Genomic DNA, 22,490 nt, shown 5'->3' on the forward strand with positions numbered 1-22,490 from the left:
GGCATATAAATTAAATACAGGACTTTTTAAAAGTCTTTTCTCAAGCAGCTCTAAATATCAGCTCTGAGTAAGAAATACTTAACTATAAGGCATTTCAAAAAATTTAAGAGCAAAGGAATAAATACAACAATGGACCAAACCACAACCTAGCTTAGGCGAACTGTGTAAGGACAAGTCCTGGAAACCTTTGAGCTTATGCCGGCTCTGTGCCTTTCCTGCCCCAGGAAGGGCAGGTTTTCATAACCAATCTTTTCAGATAAGTGCCAATTACTTCTCCAAAACTGATGAAATAGTACACAGAGCTCTTGCATAACGTTTGGAAATCAAGTGCATATTCCATATGTGGTTCTGAGAGGGCAAAGTTTTTCAAATCAAGGTGACTTACATGGGAGTGAAATGAAACGAAATAAAACCAGGTTTGCCTTTTCTGTCTTATCTAGGAGCTGACTCATTTTAAAATGAGAGGGCATTTGGGGCACCTGGGTGGCTCAGATGGTTAAGCGTCTGCCTTCGGCTCAGGTCATGATCCCAGGGTCCTGGGATCGAGTCCCACATCAGGCTCCCTGATCCTTGGGAGCCTGCCTCTCCCTCTGCCTCTCTCTCTGTCTCTCTGTCTCTCATGAATAAATAAATAAAATATTAAAAAAAAATGAGAGGGCATTTTACCCAAAGTAGAAGGACAAACTCTAAAAGACGCTACACCATTGGGCTGTTTACTACTCATGAATTAGGATTGTTGTTCTCTGCCCAGCTCTCATGAAGGGTGGGGGAGAGACGAGTTAAGTTTTGTGCCAGCAACTCTCCACTCTATCAAAGGTCACATTAGATAGCTAACCACAATCAGTGCCCTGGTGCCCCGCTAAAATTTCGGTCTGACTCAATGCTTACTCCTAGAACACTTTCAGGAGCTTAGTTCATTCTTAGTGATTATATTAGGCAGAATGAGTGAAACGATCATCTGTTTTCTGCTGAGAAGACTGAACAATCTTCTGGACAACTGCTTGCTCAGGTGCCACCTCCAACCCCAAGTTCAGGTCTCAGAAGTGAACAAACGCGACAGATGACTCTATCACAGATGACAAGTTTATAAAGCAAAGTGCTGTCAGTGACTGACTGGAAAAGCTAGGTTTTTATAATTCCTTTCCTACATAATGCCAACTGCTTTTCCTAAATACATGGAGTAAGTTTGGAGCTGGAAGATTTTATTTAGAAGTCATTAGAGTCTCTCTCGTGATTTTTTGATGGTGACATCATGGCAGCCAACCCTCAATTGTTATCAAATGTTTTCAGACATTCAGACACAGAAAATGGCTAAGCTTGTTGTTGTTAGAACGTTGTTAGTAAATGAAAAGGCAGAGTCAGACAGCTTGACACAGAAAAGCACTTCTCCAATGAAGTGGATATTCTGGTGGTTCTCAGCACGATCCCTTTGTCATTGCCTTTCCTCTCATTAGCCTTCTGCCATAAAAGTTTTGGGAAAATCATGAGGAAAGGTTGATGATGCCCCAGTGTAAACAAAAGCTAACATGTCCTTGAAAAGTCTACTTTTCTTTATCTAAAGAAAATCCCTTATAATCACGACTTTACCTACATTTAGAAAGTAAACAATTATGGTATCACTCAATTTTCTTATTTCAGGTTTTGGAAATGTATTGACATTTTCACAGGATTATTTAAAAAGTTACCAGTTCCAACACCAGAGGGTAAGCCAAAGTTGTCCAGAAAGAAACATTTTCTAATGGCTTTAGGAACAGCATATACCCATTTTGAAAGAAAATCTAAACTGACCACTGAGTCTGATGTCCTGCTTTCTTTAGATCTACGCAGTACTCTTAGTGTATGTCCTACCATTTTGCCTTTAACGTAAATGGTATCTTCTATCATCCCCAAACTGTCTTATACCTGGAATCTTATGTTCTCCACACACAGGAGGAGTTCAAGAAATACCTGGTGAGTGCTACGGTCTGAATGTCTGTGTCCCCCCCAAACTCATATGTTGAAATCCTAATCCCCAATGTGATGGTATTAGGAGTGGGGGGCTTTGGGAGGTGATTAGGTCACAAGCGCAGAGCTATGTGAGGACAAAACGAGAAGAGAGCCTTCACCCGACCATACTGGCACCCTGATCTCAAACTTCCAGCCTCCAGAACTTTAAAAATAAATGTCTGTTGTTTATATGTTACCCTGTCTGTGCTATTTTGTTATAGTAGCCTGAATGGACTAAGACAATGAGTGACTGATTGGATTGTGCTTCCAATTAATTCTTAACCTTGAAGGCTGGGACCGCATCTACCCTACATGGCGAGGCAGTGTTAGTCATAAATATTTTTTCCCCAGGAATGAGCCATTCGAAAGAGAGAGAAGAAAGTGGAACACGGCCAGAGTGAGAATTGAAAGTTTCACAGATCAGTGACAAGAAAACCATTAGGGGCCGTTGGAGTGGTAAGGAAGGAGGCTCAGCTCTCCAAAGGGACTGCTGGGCCAGAGGATGTGTGAAGGAACCTAATTATGGCATACATTAGTCAGAGATAGTGGTGTATTTAAAGCAGGAACTTAGAAGCCCAAGGAATGTCCTTGCTTTCAGTCTGTTCCCTCCTTTGTAAAATGAGATATGTGATGCTGCCTTGAGAAATACAGAAAATGGCACAGCACCTTGCAGATGGTGCTATGATGTTGTGTAATTATACACTGTGTTTTCAAAAATAGAGTATTTAACTTCGCACAGGCAACTTCCTAAACGATGACAGAGACCTAGGAGTGCAAAGCGTGGCAACAGATTGGAAAGGAAAAAGGTCATGAACTGCCACGAAAGTTGGAAAAGAAATGCCAAGAAAGTTGACTATGTAAGTTGATAAATATTTTCTACAATTAGAAAATTTTTTAAAGATTTTATTTATTTATGAGAGAGAGAGAGAGAGAGCACAAGCAGGGGGGAAGGGCAGTGGGAGAATTAAGTTTTAAGCTCAGAGTTTAAGCTCAGAGTTATAGAAAATAGGCCCATGACAATAATGGTGCCCTGACAATAATTCCCACTGAATATAGATGACCTTTGCTGTTATAAAGATAACATTCATTCATTCATCCATTCACCCACTCACTGAGCCATCTTCTATGGGCCAGGCATCCTAGAGATGCTCCGGACAGGATGGTATGCCCAATAGCCATGGCCCTTTCTTCATGGCATGCACAATTTAGTGAGGAATCAGACTTTTCGCATCATCTCCTAGATGCACTCACAGTTAGACCAGGGCCTCACAGTCCTCTTCATTCAGGCCCCTACATTTATAAGGACCGTGAGGCCCAAAGGAATTAAAGTAATTGCTCAAGGTCTTGGAGCTGCTATTAGAGGGGACAGAAATCAAGTGCTTCTGTCATTTCAGTAATCTACTGCACTGACAGAAATGGGAGACATTTCACTCACCCACTTTGTACACTAAAAATAGAGGACATAAACCTTTTTTTTTTTTTAACAGAACAACAAAAATATCACATTACACCTGGCTGAAAGTACTCTAGAACAAAGAAAAAAAATGAATAAAAACTAAGACCTCTGGAAAACAACAAGGTAGACAGACAAGAAAGAGGCAGCCAGACAGAACCCTTAGCATTTACTTTGTGACAAGTTGCTCTAGCATACATTATTTTAGTCCATCTTCCCAACCCAATGAGAAAGATACTTCTAGTATCCCCTTTTCATAGGATAGAAAACCCAGGCTCAAAAAGGTAAGTAATCTGGCACAGTCTCATACCTGTAAGTGGTCAAGATTCCTACCTAAGCAGTGCTTAGTGATTCTATCATACTGCCTCCTGAGAGAATCTGAAAGAGACTACATTAAAAAGGCATTAAAAGAAATAGGGAAAGATGGAGAAGAAAGACAATACCAGAGAAGAGAGTGGAAGAATACCTTCTGCCAGCTCTCAGGGTCTGTATCCTCATGTGTACTCAGCACTCTCCAGCTGGAAGCATACCTGATACACCTGCATCCATCCGACTCCCACCTTTCCTGTCCCTAGGCCACCAAAATGCCCAGGATCCCTCTTTCACTCCTACTGGCAACCAACATCTCTTGACTCCAGTAGCCTTTACTTCTTATCAGTCCTTGCCTTCTATTCCCCTAAAAGATCTCCCCTCCCTTCTATAATCCAGCTGACCAATATCTTCTGCTTATTAAGACAGCTATAGGAGTTTGAAGAGCTGGTATCTTCCACAGCCAGTCACTGACTGGCCAGATCCCACATTACTGCCATGGATATCATCTCTCTCTCCAAATGCCCTGCCTCTCCTGAAAGTGCTTCTAGACAATTCCCTCTCAATGCCACCTGTGAGACAAGAACACTTTGAGTGAGCTGTCTGGACTCTTACTGAACTTCAAGAACTCTGTTCAGGATCCATACACAAATATGTATGAGAGTCTCTGCTTGTTAGGGGTAGGAAAGACAAGGATGCCTGTCTGACCAGATTTAAGTCTGTATCTGTGGTCGTGTACCACAAAGTACAATATATTGCTTCGTAGACCACTATAACACCATTTTAAATCTAGATATTATGTTCATAGATCAACCAACTTAACTTTATAGTTGGTTTTCTTATTAGGGAACTCCTTGGGAGATTTTTCTATCTGACACAAAAATCAGGCCTGAGGGACTCCTGGGTGGCTCAGTCGGTTAAGTGTCAGCTGTTGGCTCAGGGCATGATCCCAGGGTCCTGGAATCAAGTCCCACATCTGGCTCCTTGCTCAGGGGGAGCCTGCTTCTCCCTCTCCCTCTGTCTGCTGCTCCCCCTGCTTGTGCTCTCTCTCTCTCGCTGATAAATAAATAAATAAATTAATTAATTAATTAATTTAAAAAATCAGGCCTGATCCTAGCCAATGCAATAAGTCAAGAAAAAAATAAATAAAAAGCAAATGGATTAGAAAGGAAGAAATATAATTGTCATTATTCAAAGATGGCCTGATTTGGTATGTAGAAGGTATAAAAGTATCCTCAAAATATAGAAATCAATAAGCTAATTTACCAAGATCAATGGCTATAAGCCTAGTATAAAAAAGAATCATTTCTGTATACATGTGAAACTTAAAAAAATTTACAATAGCAACATATGACATCAAATACCTAGGAACACATCTGATAAAAGACATGTAAGACGCTTAAACCGAGAACTACAAAACACAAGAACATTAAAGAACTCTCAATATATGGAAGGATATATCATATTCATGGGTTAGAAAGCTTAACATTATAGAGTTATCAATTCTGCCCAAATCTGGCTCGATGCAACCCCAAACTAAATCTCAGCACTACACAGAAATGAGAATAAAGAAATTACAATTACATTGAAAAACACGGAAATTTCACAAATATGCTGAGTAAAAGCCAGACACAAAAGAGTACATACTGTGTGAATCCACTTATGTAACATTCAAAAGGACAGGAAACTAATATATGGTGTTTAAAGTCAGACTGGAGCTTACCCCAAGGGTAGTGCCTGTTCAGGGGGCACAAGGAATCTTCTTGTACTCTGATAAGTTCTGGGTCTTGATCTAAATGCTTGTACAGTTTGTCAAGTTGTACCCTTAACAATTGCTATACATTATATCAATTAAAAGTTTCTCTTTTCTTGTATTAAGTTTTTTATTTTAATTCCAGTATTGGAGTTATTTTAGGAAAAATATGGAACGCTTCACGAATTTGCGTGTCATCCTTGTGCAGGAACCATGCTAATCTTCTCTGTATCGTTCCAATTTTAGTATACGTGCTGCTGAAGGGAGCACAGGTTTCTCGTTTTTAAAGCAAGCAGCCCAGTTAAACAGGATTCCTGAGTTAATACTTATTAAGATTTCTCAAATTTTAGAAAATCTTTCTTCTGTGATGGTATAGAAATAGTCTTCCAAAGAACCCCAATTGTTTTGAAATAGAAAACACAGACAAACTGGCCCATTCAAGAGAAATGATAATTCCCTCTGCTGACAAAATCTGTTTCCTGTGCACAAGTCCAGGCTTGTGGACTCTGTCCAAGGCAGCTACCCCATGCCCCTGCTGGCTATTACAGCACATACGATCAAAACAAAGGAAAACCCTTTTGTTGAATGTTATGATGAACGACGGTTTGATTTAAAAGGAATTTTTTTTTTTTACTAAGACAAAACCCACCTCCTCTAATAAGGCTTTCCTGGGGTGTTCCCATAATCATCAAAGTTTCAATTTGCCACTGACTTTGTTGTGCATACATATAACATTTATGTAGCTGCTGAGTGTTAAAGAAATTGCTGATCAGTGACACTGTAGCCTGAGCGGGAGAAAGACTAAGCCCGTCGTTATTTCTTTCGCTTCACACACAGGCTTTGCCTACTTTCCCCCAGTGGTTGTTGCTCAGGTTGTTTTGGAGTTTTCCTCCCTCCTTCTTCAGTTTCAGTACCTTCATCTGGGGCAGACTCATCTTTCCCAAATCAGCTGTGTGGGCCTGCCCCCGGGGGAGGACCTTATTTGGTCACACTTGACAGCCATGACCTTCTTACTTTACATGGAAAGTTGTGTCTTATGATGGAAGTTGACCAGAACACCAACACCTGCCTCCAAATGGCATGTCCATGAGGCTATGTCTAGGTGGCCCAAGCTTATGTCTCTAGAGCCTCTCACAGCGCTTCTGAATGTGGAATGTATGCAGTCGTGGTAAGAGACTTCTTGAGATTCCAGAGTGATGTTCCTACAGTGAAGGTCTATTCTTGAGCTTTACTATTCCCTTTGCCCCAGCTTTGGGCACTGTTCCTCTCTTAGGCCACTACCATCTCATCTCATTTCCCTCCAGAGTAAGGAAATATGTACTGTTTAGTTCAAGAGTGGGGGGCGGGAGAGCCCAAGACATCTGCCCATACTGTTCTTTGGTTATGGCAGTGAGTAGAGCATGAGGAAAGAAGGCAGGGGGGAAAACCATCAAGCAGAAGGACATGTGAATATAAACATGATGCAAAATAGAACCAAAGAAGCCACCCAGAAAGAGCAGGTGTGACCTCTTCTCTCCTCATGTACTCTTAACTTGTCAGAGTACCCCACTAGCAAAGACCAAAGGACTTTAAGTCACCAGATGTAGTGCCCCTTGGGACTTGTGGTTTGAAGAGCACAACAAAGCCAACAGGCTACTTTCCAATATACTGCTGCCTTTCCTTAGCTCTGACCTTTTTTGGACAAATTTTGAGACAAAGTGCAAATAGCCAGTTAGTAAGAAAAAAGGAGTAGACAGAATGAGGCTTATTTTTTAAGTTCTACCATATTACCAGAAGAGGTCAAAAATAGGTCTTTATTTTAGGGTTGAGCAGATTAAAAATTTATTCCAAGCATAACATATATTCCTAATGTCTTAATAGTCTTTGTAAGTCCTATAGCAGTACTAGTGGATGACAGGGACAGGCGGTGATACTCTGTTCTGGGAACCAAGAAGGTTCAAGGGAGATGAAGCAAGTGGATAGGTTCTGGCACTTAAAAAGAGCATCTGGAAAAGGAGATGCCTTTTGGATTTCCAAACCAAGTAAGAAACATGCTCAAACCCATTTGAACAGTTAACATTAATTCTGCCTGGCAACAGTTTCCAAAAATAAAAATCTGAAGTGTTATCAAATGCAGTTAGGGGGCACACGGTCTAAAAGCAGAATTGGAGGAGGTATGGGAGAATGCGCCGTCTTCTTTAATATCTGACACAGCCAACCTTGCTAAGCATAAATTTAAAAATTGAATATAGTGAAAAATCATCCATAAATAGTAAAATGAACTATTTAGTAAGCCGTGCTAAAAAAATTCGAATGCTTCCCTCAAAAGCCCTCTCCTCAAACATGCAAAAACTATCTCCGACCCAAATATCTAAATCTGACTCTGTTCTTGTACACTAGTATTTTAAGGTCAATGCAGTAACATGGATATAAGAGTAAGGGAATCAGCAACACAGGACATTTCTGGGCCTAAGGCCAGCATTTTTGTGTGTTGTTTGCATTTCTATGTATCCTTTAAAAATGTACCCCCCAGGGGGACTTGGGCGGCTCAGTTGGTTGAGCATCCAACTCTTGTTTTCGGCTCAGGTCCTGATCTCTCGTGAGATCGAGCCCTGCGTTGGGTTCCATGCTTAGCATGGAGTCTGCTTCAGATTCTCTCTCCCTCTCCCTCCACCTTTCCCCCCTACTTATGCACACAACACACCTGGGTTCTCTTTCTTTCAAATAAATAAAATCTTAAAAAAAAATGTACCCCCCCAAAACAACTGTCTAGGACCCTTCAAAAAAAGGTCAATGTTATGGGGAAAAAAAAAAGACAGAGTGTTGTAAAGAAGATAAAAGACAACAAGAAATGCAATACGGGATTCTTAATTGAATCCTAGATCAAAATAATATTAATATCAGCTATAAAATACATTTGGGGGACAACTGGGGAATTCTGAATATTACTGTATAAAAGTTAATTTTCCTAGGCTACGTAGAATATCCTTAATCTTTGGAGATGCACACTAAAGTATTTGGGGGTGAAATATCATAAGACATTTGGGGAACAACTGGGGAATTCTGAATATTACTGTATAAAAGTTAATTTTCCTAGGCTATGTAGAATAGCCTTAATCTTTGGAGATGCACACCCTAAAGTATTTGGGGGTAAAATATCATGTCTGCAACTTGCTTTTCAATGGTTCAGAAAGAAAAAAATAATCTATACACAGAGAAATGAAGCAAATGTAGGAATGTGTTTTAAAAATCAATCAACAAGGGGGTGCCTGGGTGGGTTAGTCGATTGAGTGTCCGACTCTTGATTTTGGCTCAGGTCATGATCTCAGGGTCAGGAGATCAAGCCCCATGTTGGGCTCCGTGCTCAGTGGTGAGTCTGTTTGGGATTCTCTCTTTCCCTTGGCCTCTGCCCCTCCCCACCATGCGCTCTCTAATAAAGAAATCTTTAAAAAAATAAAAAATGACACTACAGATAAAGGGCTAGTATCCAAGATCTATAAAGAACTTCTCAAACTCAACACCCAAAAAAACCAAATAATCAAGTCAAAAAGTGGGCAAAAGATATGAAAAGACACTTCTCTGAAGAAGACATACAAATGGCTAACAGACACATGAAAAAATGTTCATCATTATTAGCCATCAGGGAAATCCAAATTAAAACCACACTGAGATACCACCTTACACCAGTTAGAATGGCAAAAATGGATGGGGAAAGAAATAAACGTTGGAGAGGTTGTGGAGAAAGGGGAACCCTCTTACACTGTTGGTGGGAATGCAAGTTGGTACAGCCACTTAACAGTGAGGAGGTTCCTCAAAAATTTAAAAATAGAGCTACCCTATGACCCAGCAATTGCACTACTGGGTATTTACCCCAAAGACACAGATGTAGTGAAAAGAAGGGGGCGCCTGGGTGGCTCAGTTGGTTAAGCGACTGCCTTCGGCTCAGGTCATGATCCTGGAGTCCCTGGATCGAGTCCCACATCGGGCTCCCTGCTCGGCAGGGAGTCTGCTTCTCCCTCTGACCCTCCCCCCTCTCATGTGCTTGCTCTCTCTCATTCTCTCTCTCTCAAATAAATAAATAAAATCTTTAAAAAAAAAAAAAAGAAAAGAAAAGAAGGGCCATATGCACCCCAATGTTCATAGCGGCAATGTCCGCAATAGCCAAACTGTGGAAAGAGCCGAGATGCCCTTCAACAGATGAATGGATAAAGAAGATGTGGTCCATATATACAATGGAATATTACTCAGCCATCAGAAAAGATGAATACCCAACTTTTACATCAACATGGATGGGACTGTAGGAGATTATGCTAAGTGAAATAAGTCAAGCAGAGAAAGTCAATTATCATATGGTTTCACTTATTTGTGGAACATAAGGAGTAACATGGAGGACATTAGGAGAAGGAAAGGAAAAATGGGGAGGGGGAATTGGAGGGAGAGATGAACCATGAGAGACTATGGACTCTGAGAAACAAACAGGGTTTTAGAGGGGAGGGGGGAGGGGGGATTGGTTAGCCCGGTGATGGGTATTAAGGAGGGCATGTTCTGCATGGAGCACTGGGGGTTATACGAAAACAATGGATCGTGGATCACCACATCAAAAACCAATGATGTATTGTATGGTGACTAACATAACATAATAAAATTAAAAATAAATAAATAAAAAATAATAAAATAAAATAAAAATAAATCAGTAAGACAGATATTATAGTCCATCTCCTCTGAGATACTTGGAGAAAAAAAAAAAGCCTTTGTCTTATGGTTGACTAACAGGTCAAAAGTAGATGTGCTAAGAACTTTAAAACCTGGCCCATTACCAAATTGGAAGGATACTATCCTGTTTATCCTTTACCATGTTTGGATAATACAGCCCCAGGAACTAAAATTACACAAAGGCAAATGTTGGTCACATTCTAACATCTACGCCTGTGGTTCTCAAATACTTTTTTGGCCCTGGTCCACTTAGAAAGGAGAAAGGAACACCCAAGAGAGGGCAAAATGAAAATCGCCACTGCTATCAACAGGAGTATGGCCCATGGCCACCTTTACCATTGCCTGGGTAAAAAGACAGTAATTACACAAGTACAAAATATTAATAAAAGTAAAATCTATCAGTAATTCCACATACATATCAATACACACGTAACAGAAACTAAAACATATGCCCAACTCAAGACCACAAAGCATTCTTGGAAAAAGATGGGGAATGTCTACCCCTTGTAAATATATGTGCACAACAGGTTTAGAACATTACCAGAACAGCTGGACAACTCCTTAGATTTTATCCCCAGAGTCCTCAAGAGGACACAATGTAGTCATCACCAATCTGTGAAGGTTGGCAAAATAAAAAAGAATTACAGTCCTCTTCCTTGAGGTTCTCCTTTGTTTTCTTCCTCTCTAAGCAGCTGGTTTGGCTCCTTCTGTCCATAAAGGCTGAGCAGAGCCAGAAGAAGCAGCTTGAAATGGGTGGCCTTGGCTTTTGGTGCTCTGAGCCTTAGGGAAAAAAGGCACAAGAGTTTCTGAAGGCCTCAACCGGACCAAACTAGCTTACCTGGCTAGATCAGAACGGGATGCGGACTAAAGCCCTAAATTGTGTTTTAAAAGTATGCTGGCTTGGAGAATCCCCTGTGCATTTATGTTTTGGGAATCACAGATTCCCAAAACATAGCAAGCAGGAGGACTCTGGTGTGGAATCAAAGCTCTCTACACAACTCATGGGAGATATGACAAACAATCTGATGCAGACAACACCTAGGTGAACATACACTATTTCAGGGCAGACTCTTTCTGCAATCTCAGCAAGAATAGTTTCATTTGTCCTGGGCAAAGTCCTACATGAAGAAAGCAAGGCTTCCTCCCTGGGATAGAATCTGGTATCAGTAGGTACAAGGAAAGTTCTCTTTAGGATTGGCACGGTGGCAATATTTAGGATTTTAGATTGGTGATTAATCATGGTGGTGGTGGGGGGTATGGTGTTGATTACTCCAGGTTATTTTTTCCTACTTGTCCTGTTGCTAGTCAGGGACGAGAGGACTGAGTATCATCACCCTGGTGGTATATTTCTGGGCCCCAGGGTATAGAATCAACCATGAGGTAGCATAATTCATCAATTAACAATTCTAGAAGCCCTTCCTATATGGCCAATATTATCCTCTGTACGATAAATATCACAAGAGCCAAATTAGGAACTGATAAAGCTAGTTCCCGGAACATCTGGCTTCAGGAATCAGATTTCTTCTATGCAGTGGGAAAAACCTACAGTCAGCAAAAGAGAGGCTTCAGGAATTAGTGTGTGGACAAAAAAAACAAAAACAAAACCCCCCCCCCAAAACCCCCACTCTATTTTTCATGATTTAGAGCTAGAAACTTGGGGTAATATAATAAGCTCAAAAAAAAAAAAAAAAAAGGACTTTGACCTTGCCATCATGACATGGACTATGGGAAAAGGCAGATCCAACAAATAGGGTTGGGGTTACACTGGTATTCAGAAAGGATCATCCAAAAGTGAGATTCAAGTCATCTGACCCTGCATGAACATGGCCGGGGAATACCAGAGCAAAAGAATAACCAGTGAAACCACAGCAGGTCTTGCTCAAGGAAAAGAAGTGAGGGAAGAAGATACCTTTTTTCGCCCATAAGATAGATGAGGTTATACCAAGTATTTGGAAATTAAGAGCTGGCAACTTTTTGGGGATGCAAGCCCAGGGATTCACATTGGTGAGCTCCTATTAAACATGAGAGGCACTTACTTGAAAGATGGTGTGGAGACTACATCTCCAGAGAGACCACTCTCAATTCACAAAGGGGGCGGCGGAAAAACAGGGTTAGCGGGGACATCAGAAGGTTACTTCAGACTTCTGAAAATGGCAACCCAGAGGCCTTGAATACAAGAGTTAGAAATTAAAGGGAAGAAAAGGAGCTTAGAAAAGCACTGGCCCAACTTTGAAAATGTATAAATATAGCATTAGTGGAAAGTGGTATCTGAAATATCTCTAAGTGGTTACCTGCAAAGGCGGGAGAATTCCTCCCAGGATACACGAATGAGAGTTATTGATAGAATTTCTCCCACCTAGGTTTTAAATTAGACAACGGAGTTGATACCATGAAGCAGTTAAAACCATGACACCATGCCCTGTAAGCCTCTCCATCTTCTGTTTACCTGGGATAGCCCTAAATCTCTGCTATGGACTGGAGCTGACAGCAACATGGGTCTAGGCTGGGCCATAGATACATACTGAGCTCGCAGAACATTGCTTTCTCTGGGGAAATGCTGGCTGTTTATAGGGTTGCCGTTGGACCAACGACAAGAGGCTGCAGCGCTCACCCTGGCTCTGGAAAGCAAAGTGTTTCTAAATTTTGTCTTGTATAGGGCCGGTGTTGCAGCATTTTATGTCCTTACTGCTCCCTGGAATGTGGAATATATGACAGGACATAGATTCAACAACAGAGAAATCCAGCTTCAAAGATGCCAAAGCACATCTGCAGTTCCAGCTCAAGGGGCCCCCGGGTGGAAGCTTCTGTTAGAACTCCCAACAAAGCCCTTCTGGCAAGGGTAAAAGCAGGAAAAGATAAAAACTGGTGGTTTTACACTTAAAAAAGGATTTACATTTCTCTGTGACTGACCTGACAAGGGGTCATACTTTACAGGAAAGGGCTTTATCGGGGGTATTCTTATACTGCTGGGATCATATTATTTGAACTATAATGTTTGTATCATCTAGTGACTTCACATAATGGGGAGGGGAAAAGGATGATTTGGAGGTTTGCCTCTGCTAGGCTCAGAGCCATGATTACAACATCCCACAAAAAATTTCCTCCCCCCGCCCACCCCCAGTCTCTTCCAGCAATGGCAGCAGCTGGCCGGCAGAACTCGCACACGGTATCCCAGAATCAAATCACCAGCTGGAATACTCTTGGTCAAAAGATGAAAAACTCAATTTTGCCCATGAAAATCAGTTTGGGAGGTCACTGTGTAATACACAATGGCAACCCAAAAGGTGGGATATTGCCATGCAAGCTGACCACTCAGAATATGGGGGGGCACCCCCACCTCCGGGGGAGCTCAAGGCTTTCCCTACCTCTTTATTTCCCCTCCAGAGAGGAGAAAATGTGATCCAAGCCAAGGATGACATCCAGGTTCTAAAGGAGAGACAGTTGGGGGGTGGGGAGAGCTTTCACTAGGAAGAGCCAAAGTGGTCCTCACGGCTATTTGCCTCTTCTGTTGCAAGGGGCTGGAAACTGCCCCCCACCTTCAAAGGCAGAGTGGGCTCTGGGAAGAGCTCAGGGTAATAACCGGCCTGTTGTAGGCCTTAGGAGCAAGAGTCCTCACGGGCTGACCTATGGTCCAGTGGCAAGTTTGCCAGGGTAAAACAGTTGGCTGGTCATGTCTTTCCTCGGTCATCAAGTAAGGGGACCAGTTGCTAAATAGAATTAGGGATACTGACCTTGCCCTTTCTTTAAACTTTATCAGTACTAAACAAGAATGACACAGGTGATTTTTGAAGGTTTCTATTCCAAGTCTGGCTAAAATAGAAGGAAAGAGAGTCTTTGTATGGATCCTCCTTGAAAGAAGTGGTCGTGTTAGTAAGAGGGACCCACTTTGGACATAGGTACTGAATCAGGGATGTCCTGACTCACAGATGCGGAAGTGTGGGTAAGAAAAAGTGTCTATCCCAGAACAGCTCCTTCTTGTTCTCGGTACAAAATCGCAAATCTTTCAAGTAGTCATTTCCAAATAGAAAACCGCTGTTATCAAATCGGGAAGGTAATTTAATGCCAACGGTAGCAGAGAGGTGTTGTTTTTTTTTTCCTTCTGACCCAGATGAACTAGTTTCAGATTTACCTCAAGTTCACACTCTCCACACCTCAGTATTATTTTTGAAACGGCTTGGATCTGTGCAGTTTCTTTTCTTCAAAGGACTCATTTATCCTAACAACTTAGGATTATTACTTTAGAATTTGAAAATGGAAACCCAGAAGCCTTGAATAGAAGAGCTAGAAATTAAAGAGAGGACAAGCAGGGCGCCTGGGTGGCTCAGCCTGCGTCTGCCTTCGGCTCAGGTTATGATCCCAGGGTCCTGGGATCGAGCCCTGCATTGGACTCCCTGCTCAGTGGAGAGCCTGCTTCTCCCTCTCCCTCTGCTTGTGTTCCCTCTCTCGCTCTCTGTCAAATAAATAAATAAAATCTTTAAAAAAAAAAAAAAGAGAGAGGGCAAGCTTTGAAAAGAACTGGCCCCACTCTGACTGAGGTAAGGCTTGTGTATTAACTAAGATGGGGCTCTTCCACCGAAATATTTTGTACAGAATGCATATATCTAATTGCATCAATGTGTCACATCCCCAAATTTTGGGCGATTGGAGAAACCAGAGCGTGTGACAGTCAAGGAAAAGGCTTGTGCGAATGTACAGAGCTGACTCAGAGGAGAGTCAAGATAAAAATAAGTGGTTCCCCTGGCTTTGAATGAACATCCCATTTCGACTACCACCGGGTGGGGCTTTTTAGACCCACAGCCTGGAGAGCTGGTTTCCACCTGGGGCGATTGGTTACTTTCAAGCTTAAAAAGACTAGTAGGATGAAACGGTGCCTTACTGGCCTGCTTACCCCAAAAGGAAAATTTGAGCATTATTCATCCTAATTCCTTTCCTGGGGGGAGCTGCCCAAAGAATTTCAATATTCAGCTTTCACCAATGTGATAGACAACTATTTGTTTGATTTTCACTTGTGAGAAACAGGTCTGAAGAGAGCCCCTGCGGTAGAGATGATGGGATGGTTTCCTCTCCTGTGGGCCTTACGTCAACCACAGATTTTACCATGAAGGGCTGCTCACAGGAGGGCCCACACCGTCAAGAAAAGGGGAAACAGGGCATTTTTCCTGAATGGGAAAAAAACCCCGCAAAACTACACTTTCTTTAACATCCTTCCTATAATTTATTCCCAATTTACATGATTCTCATCTGAACTAGCATTTAAGAAAAGTGTTAATGATACTTGAAACAGGACTCAAGCACGGTGGAAAATTTTATCTTTGACTTCAAACTTAAAAATCTGACAGGAGAAAACCCAAACTCTAGAGAAATTAGGGAAATCAGCTTCTCTGAGAACCATTCCTCTATTTATGGCCCTCCTTCTCCTAAAAGCAGAAACTCGGCAAACGTGTCAAGGGTGTTCACACCGTGACTCGACTCTTAGCACGTGCAGTCTTACTGGGAAACAGAGCATTAGCTGCACGAAGTCTAAACACAGCCTAGGAAGACTTGGCTTGTGTATGGGCTTAAAGGAGGAATCAGAAAATGAGAACTAGTCCTAACTAGTTTTTTTTCCTATATATCTCTAAGGTCATCCCAAGGACTCTCAGAACTCTGGTTTTGAGATCCTCAGCTTCTCCGAGCAGTTAGAAGCTGGTGTTGGGGGCTGTTGAAAGATGGGGTGGGAAGGGAACCTGATAGAGAATGTGGTGTGTAGAATACATTCACCAAGGACTGGCCGTGTGCAGAGCTCAGTGCTAGGGCTGCAGCAGAGAGAAGCAGAACACAGGGCTTCTCTGCTTTGGGAGAGATTGTTTCCTGTTTTAACAAGAATGTAAATTGGGAAGCAGGGATGAAGTTTAATATTTGTCAAAATAGAGATGACATTAAGGCCCTCTGCGGCTGTCTCCTTACTCCTCAAGAAAGAGTCCATGGAGAGGGAAAGGAAAGAAAAGGGAGTTGAGGGGCAGAAATCTTCTGACCTGAGACAGCCCCTTCAGCACAGGGAAGCTATCCCTACTAAGTTATTCCCCATTAAGATTCTGATTAGGACAATTGGGGTAGGCATTCCAGGATCTGGTCTTTACTGTGGGCGGGGCAGCCGCATAGAAGACACATCCCCTTCCTCCACTCGACCTTTTCTATGGGAAAAGTACCAAGGACCCTCATTAATTGCCCTTTCAGGCAGTCACAAAGCCTTTCCAGGCACTCAGCTGAAAAGTGTTTCTGGAAGCTGAAGTCCTCCTCAGCCCCTCTAGAAAAGCACAAATATCAGCATCCTCTTACACAGCTGATATCTAGGGTTACGTCCTGAGAGGTTTCAAACTCTCTCACAAAAGGACAATCTGCCCAGGCCTGTTCTTTTTTTAATAGGGAAAGGAAGACATTCTTGCAGGCTCAATTTATAACAAAGGAAATATTTCAGAAAAACAACAGCAACAACAAACCTTGTAGTGAAACACAAATGCCAACAGCCTCATTTCAGGTGTGAGGATGAGGAGTAGGAACTCACAAGAGCTCTTTAAAACTCCGAGGAAGCTGCACTGAATCGGTATTATTAAGTTTTGTTTTGCTTTTTAACTGATTGTCCTTTTCATGCTTATCCCACGGCCCTGGTCTAGCGCACATAGCCCTTTCGGGGTGTGTCTGTGAGCTGTTGGCCAAGATGGTGGAGGATGTTTCGAGTGGATACTGAGGCAAGCGTACCCCTAGAACCTGGCCTCATCTGGGGTGAGGAGGCCACTCTGGTTTTGGGGTTGCTCAGAGGCTGGGTTCTTTCTGATACTTCCTGGTCTGCTCGTGGGGAGGCAAGGCATTTAATGAGTGCCCGGGCGGAAGGGTCACAGCCAGAGCAAGGCTCCCCTGGAGCTGAGTAACAGTCTGAGAAGTATCATTTTAAAATGACATGGATCTGACCACAGTGGGAAATTAAACAGGACAGAGAAGGCCAAGGAGTAGGGAAATTACAGCTTTGTCATTCCCGAGTCAAAATGCATGCCTAACCAAGAAATCTCTGCGCTGCCGCAGACATCGATCCTCGGGCCTGGAGTCCGGGCTGGAGCTGACAGCAGATGATCAGGCAGGAATCTTCAGTGGGAGCTAAAGCTACCGCCCCACGGCAAGTGGCAGATAAAAGGGTAATATCTTCAGATCAAGTCTCAACACCTCTCTCTCCAGGGAAGCTAAACCACCCTCTTCTATTAGCAGCCCTTTTGGACAGCTCCAGTGTAAAAAGGGAGGAAAAAAGGGGGGGTGCGGCCTCATTGGTCAGTAGCAGTCCTACCCCAGAAGCCCAGACCATCTGCCTGGCAGTTGCAGGGTTAAAGCCAGGACTTAAAAGAAAACTGGAACCCCATTAAGCCCAGGCTCATTAAGCCCAGGCTCAGAGAACAGGGAGCAGCAGGGAAGCCAAAGGAAACTAATTTTGGAGGTTCTCCAAGCTGCCAATCACAAGCATATTTCTAACAGTCCCAGTGTTGTTTGAGTTGGTTGTTTTTCCACAGGCTGCACAATAGGGTCTGGTTATTCATTGAAAAAGTCTGCAAGGGAGCCCCGCCCTCCATTCACAACCAATTTGGAATGCTCCATTCAGGCAGGAGGGGGACTCAGCAGCTCAGCTCGCTGGGGCAGACGGAGCAGAGCCCAGCTGTCGCCACAGGGACGCTAGCTCGCCCAGTGCGCTGTGTTTATGTAAGAAATTCAGACACTGCAGGCGCCTGCCTGCTCTGCACCCTCCCTAAGATTCAGATGGCCAAGACCCTGGCTGAAATCTGCAAGGATGTGCAAGTCAGCTCCATGTAAGGTCGGCAAGTGCCCTCTGGCAAAAGGGGGAAAGGCAAAAGAAAACTATCTAGTGCTACCCTGTTCAGAATCTGACTGTAGCTACCAGCTGAGAGAAAAAGACTTCACTGTATTTCTCCTGCCCCCAGGCAAGCTGGTTTGCCTTAGAGGACAGCTCTCTATGGAAGTCAGCCTTTCCAGACTCCTTGCTTTTCCATTCACTGCCAATAGCTACATGGGGAGCCACCTGGCATCCTCCCCAAGGGAGAGGGTCTCTGGAGACACTACTAGATTCTCTGGCTGCAGAGGGGGGAGGGTGCGAGCTACCTATTATGAACAGCTTCACAGTTCCTTTACCGCTTCACATCCGGCTTGAAAGCTTTATAATCCTCCCTACCCCCCCCACACACACACCCATGCCCATGAGACATCAAAAGGGAAGAGCATGGATATCTTGGGGTTGGCGGGTGAAATCTACTCCAAGGACAACGCAAAGTACAAGGCTAAAAACTGGTTTGGTTTCTTAGAGATTTTTTTCAAATCTTCAATAATTACCCTGAAGAAGATCTGATGAAGCCAGTCTGACAGCCAGAGTTTATTTCAAGAAAAGCATACTACTTTGTGAAAATCAAATCCAGGAGATAAATTAGCTCTTGGGTTGGTTCTTTTTTTTCATAACATATTTGGCTATTTTCAAATATCTTCTGTTTACCTCTTCTCATTGCCTGCCCCCCCCCTCCGCCGCCCACCAAGCTAGTGAGCTCAGAGGGTGACATGGGAAGAATTTTTCTATAGTTTTTCTGACCACAGAATCTCCATTCAATGTCTTGGCTGCTCTGCAGACCAGTGGCAAACTCCTGGCCTCTTGATAGCTAGATCTTATCCTGCTCCCTGGAGTCTTTGTGCCCTGTGCTGCAACTTTCTACCAGTGCTTCCTCATTCTGGGCAGGGGAACACCCTTTATTTGCTTTGTGGGGGCTCTTTCCCTGAGAAGAGCTGCTACTCCCTTGCCAAGCCTAAAGGAGTACTTACATTGTGGTTACAGACACACACACACACTCTCTCTCTCTCTCTCTCTCTCTCTTAGGTGCGCCCACCCGCATATACACTAGGGACCTAGTATTTGGCCTCTCCTCCAAGCTGAGCCTCTTAGAAGGCTGGGACAATGATAGAAACTGACGACCAAAGCCTCTGTTAAATGAGCTTGATGAGTTCACAAAATGAATTTTTAAAAAAGCAACCTAATCCCGTACTGGCATCAGCATGCCTGGCGCTTGTCCAAGAGCTGGGAGCTGCAACATGACAAGACTCCGAGCTCCTTGGATTCCGAGTGGAGAAGCACTGTGTGCCAGGGCACAGATGGGGCCCAAGCTGCCTCAAGGGCAGCCGTGCGCCTGAGAGGGGGCTGTCAGCCTCTGAGGCTGGATCTACTCTACCACCATTAAAACTCGAGTAACATGTGGAGGGGACAGTCTCTTGGTAGAGAAGCACACACCCCACCCAAGCCCCCCCCAAACAAATATTTTTTTCTGAGACTGAAATTAAAACAATGATATTCCTAGATGGTAGAAATGGCAGATAATACAAATCCCCAGCTTCATCATGCTACCCATGTCTTAATCTTATAAAAGTAAAGAATGCTGAAACGGGGTAGATGGTGAGTTCTTGAATGATACCAGGATTTTGTTAGCTCTGGAATCTACATCAGTGGTCTGCCGGGCAGACACACATGTAATTCCCTGTCCCAAGTTCTTGCCAAACACAAAGGACTGGAAAGGTTACTGGGTTTTATTAGAGGGCTAAGAGCAGAAAGACATCAAAGAGGAAGAGAAAAAGTCATTGTTTGTAATAAGCCTAACTGAATTAATGTTAGAGAAAATAGATTTTGTGGGAACACTTGGCTCTCTTAGATAAACGGGGACTCTAGGTCTTAGAGCCTTAAGAGTCCTGGTCTAAGGATCTTGGAGGCTATCAAAACAGGAAGGATTTCAAGTCACTTAGCACCTCTCAGTGGTAAGGTAGTGAGTGGGCTAGCTAACAAAGACTTTTTGAAAGATACACTGTAGCCTGGAGTCAAATGACCTCTCCCCTCCACATACCGCCACCCCCCCACCCCCGGGCAGCACTCCTCTGTCTTCTCCTACCTTCAGAACCTCTGGCTCTCAAAAAGGACAAACTGATAACCTTGACTCCCTCACATCTCTCCTTTTCCAAGTGCCTACTGTTACTTTCTTACCAAACAAAAGACTTTGGGACAACCTTTTCAAATAGAAATGGCCCACGACCACAAAGCAAGTAAACTCAAGAGTTTTGCTCCAAACTGGGCCCCAAATGATGTGCCCTCTCCAAAAGGAAGGCCCTGCCTCTACTCTATCAACTTCATATGTAGTTAAAAAAAAAAAAAAAGTCCAGCTGAATAATCTCCTACTAAAACAGGATTAAGATCAATGTGTTTTAGGCTCAAGGGCTGCCATAACAGTTAATTCTATTTCCCGAGTCACCTATTACAATGTATTTATGAAAAGTCGATTTTATCAGTTAATTAGCCAGTCCTTAGGAAATTACTAGTACTTCCTTCCATCGGTCCATTCTTTTTGAAACACAGATTTAAAAAAGAACACTTCAAGGGGAACATAAGGTCATTTGGATTTTCAAACAGTTCTCTAAATTATATTTGCTATGGAGGCCACAGTTTTAAAATAAGATTTTTATCATGACTTTTCCCCAGTGTAAAATATTTTTGTTATTCAAGATGCTGACAGGTAAACATTCACAATATCACAACTGAAACAAATGAGTGTGATTAAAAGAAAATTAGAACTGAAATCTCCATTTAAAAAGTACTATTTTTATATGCTAAAATCTAGTAATACCCTTAAGTGCCAAGTTAGTCCAGAAAAATTAATGTAAGCTCCCCCTCCCCAAACCTAAGCACTTTGAGTTCCAATCTTATCCATGGTTTTGATTTATAGTTAATTCTATGAAAATGTACAGTGAAAATGTAGAGTAAAAATGTATACACATCTAACCACTGACTCAGATTTCCAGGTTTGTAACTCTGTGTTAATACACATACACACACTTATTTATATTATATAAGATATATATATACACACAGGTTTATCTGTATGTACACCAGTATGTCTTATAATAAAGATGTCAGTTTTATAGTTTTTCTGTTTTATAGGCTTCTTCCAAATCCTAGATGGAAAAACTCAAAGCACCAAGATACTTAGTAAGTTTTTCAGGATCATGGAATGAAAAGAACTGAGGTGACAAACTGGGTGGCCAACAGTCTCCCTAAGTCTTCCCTGAGGGTTGGCTCTAGGTTTTTGAAATCATGAGAGAGAGCCTGAACCACACCTGCATGGGCCAGTAACCCCTGGCTCTGCAGCTCTGTGAGAGCTTCTGTAAGGATAATATTTTATAATTTCTTTTTCTCATTTCACCTGACCCCTCCCATTTGCCCCAAACCGCCAGTCAGTCTCTCCAGTTATCTGGACCTTATATTATCCCCTCTGTAAAACGAAGGGGTTGGGAAGACTATCTCTACAAGGTACCTGCAGCCCAGTCTGGGATCTTCAAGGTTACTTCTCAGGACCAGGGGACAATGGGGGGCACTGGCAGAATCCCTCTTGTCTATAGGTTGCACTTTTTGTTGCCTTGAATTTGACCTTTAAGAATTTCCAGATGGGGGGATACTTTACTAATGTCTGTATTTGTGAGGTAAGGTGAAGTCTATATAGCTAGAAGTAAGTTGAACATTTCTATAACACTTAGAAGAACAATGGTTTAATTTATTCAAATCACACTTATGGATAGATGCCTATGGTTAGGAACCCAAATCTGGAAAATTTACAAAATATAATCTCTTTAGAAGCTGAGCTCATAGCACTTACTGAACAAAGTAAGCCATAATCTTCAAAACTGACATTCTAAAATAAAAATTACTACATTACTTAGTATTTCTTTTTCTCTCTCTCTCTCACACACACACACACCTCCCCCCCCACATATAGAAAATTAATCAAATCATCATTAAAAGGACAGATTATAATCAGTGTGTCAGGCCACAGAAGAATATTTGTTACAAATGCTTTTGCTACTACAGAGAAAAGGTTTGCTTTCCTGGGCAAGTGCAAGTTTGGTTTACAGTTCATTGATTGGCTGACTCAAATCAACTCATAAGGTTTTATTAAATTTGAATGAGTTTCTCCCCCTCCCCTGGGATAATCATGGGCTCTTCCAGAAGGTGACTGCAGTGAAAGCTGATCCTCAATCCAAGGCTGGGGGACGTGCTCACAGAGAAGTCTGCCCAGCCCCGGGCTCTGCCAGCTTCCATGCATCCCTGTACTCTTACTTAACCTCTAAGGCAAGCTGATCTATTTGAAGCCTTCCTTCTTAAACCTCCATCTCCCGAAATAAGAGGCAGAGAAGGGGAAAGAATTATTAAAACACTTTTGAGGCTACTCAACCATCTGTTTT

General features: G+C 42.6%; 1 protein-coding gene and 1 non-coding gene across 3 annotated transcripts in view; both read right to left on the reverse strand.

Annotated features, from left to right (window-relative positions):
• The window catches only part of ETV5 (ETS variant transcription factor 5), a 59,122-nt gene that overhangs the window by 30,842 nt on the left and 5,790 nt on the right, over nt 1-22,490 (reverse strand). The window contains exon 1 of one of the 2 annotated variants that reach the window (XM_034999769.1): nt 12,230-12,303. The exons of the other annotated variant lie outside the window; for it this stretch is intronic. Within the exon in view, the coding sequence (XP_034855660.1) occupies nt 12,230 (1 nt within the window). The 5' untranslated portion in view covers nt 12,231-12,303. Of the gene's footprint in view, nt 1-12,229; nt 12,304-22,490 lie in introns of those variants that run through there. 2 annotated transcript variants of the gene reach the window in all.
• On the reverse strand, nt 5,665-5,771 carry LOC118007146. Its single transcript, XR_004678281.1, has one exon. It is a non-coding gene; the product is annotated as a U6 spliceosomal RNA (small nuclear RNA).

Source organism: Mirounga leonina, unplaced genomic scaffold (genome assembly GCF_011800145.1).
Source record: "Mirounga leonina isolate KUSES-001 unplaced genomic scaffold, KU_Mleo_1.0 Mir_115, whole genome shotgun sequence".
NCBI lineage: Eukaryota > Metazoa > Chordata > Mammalia > Carnivora > Phocidae > Mirounga > Mirounga leonina.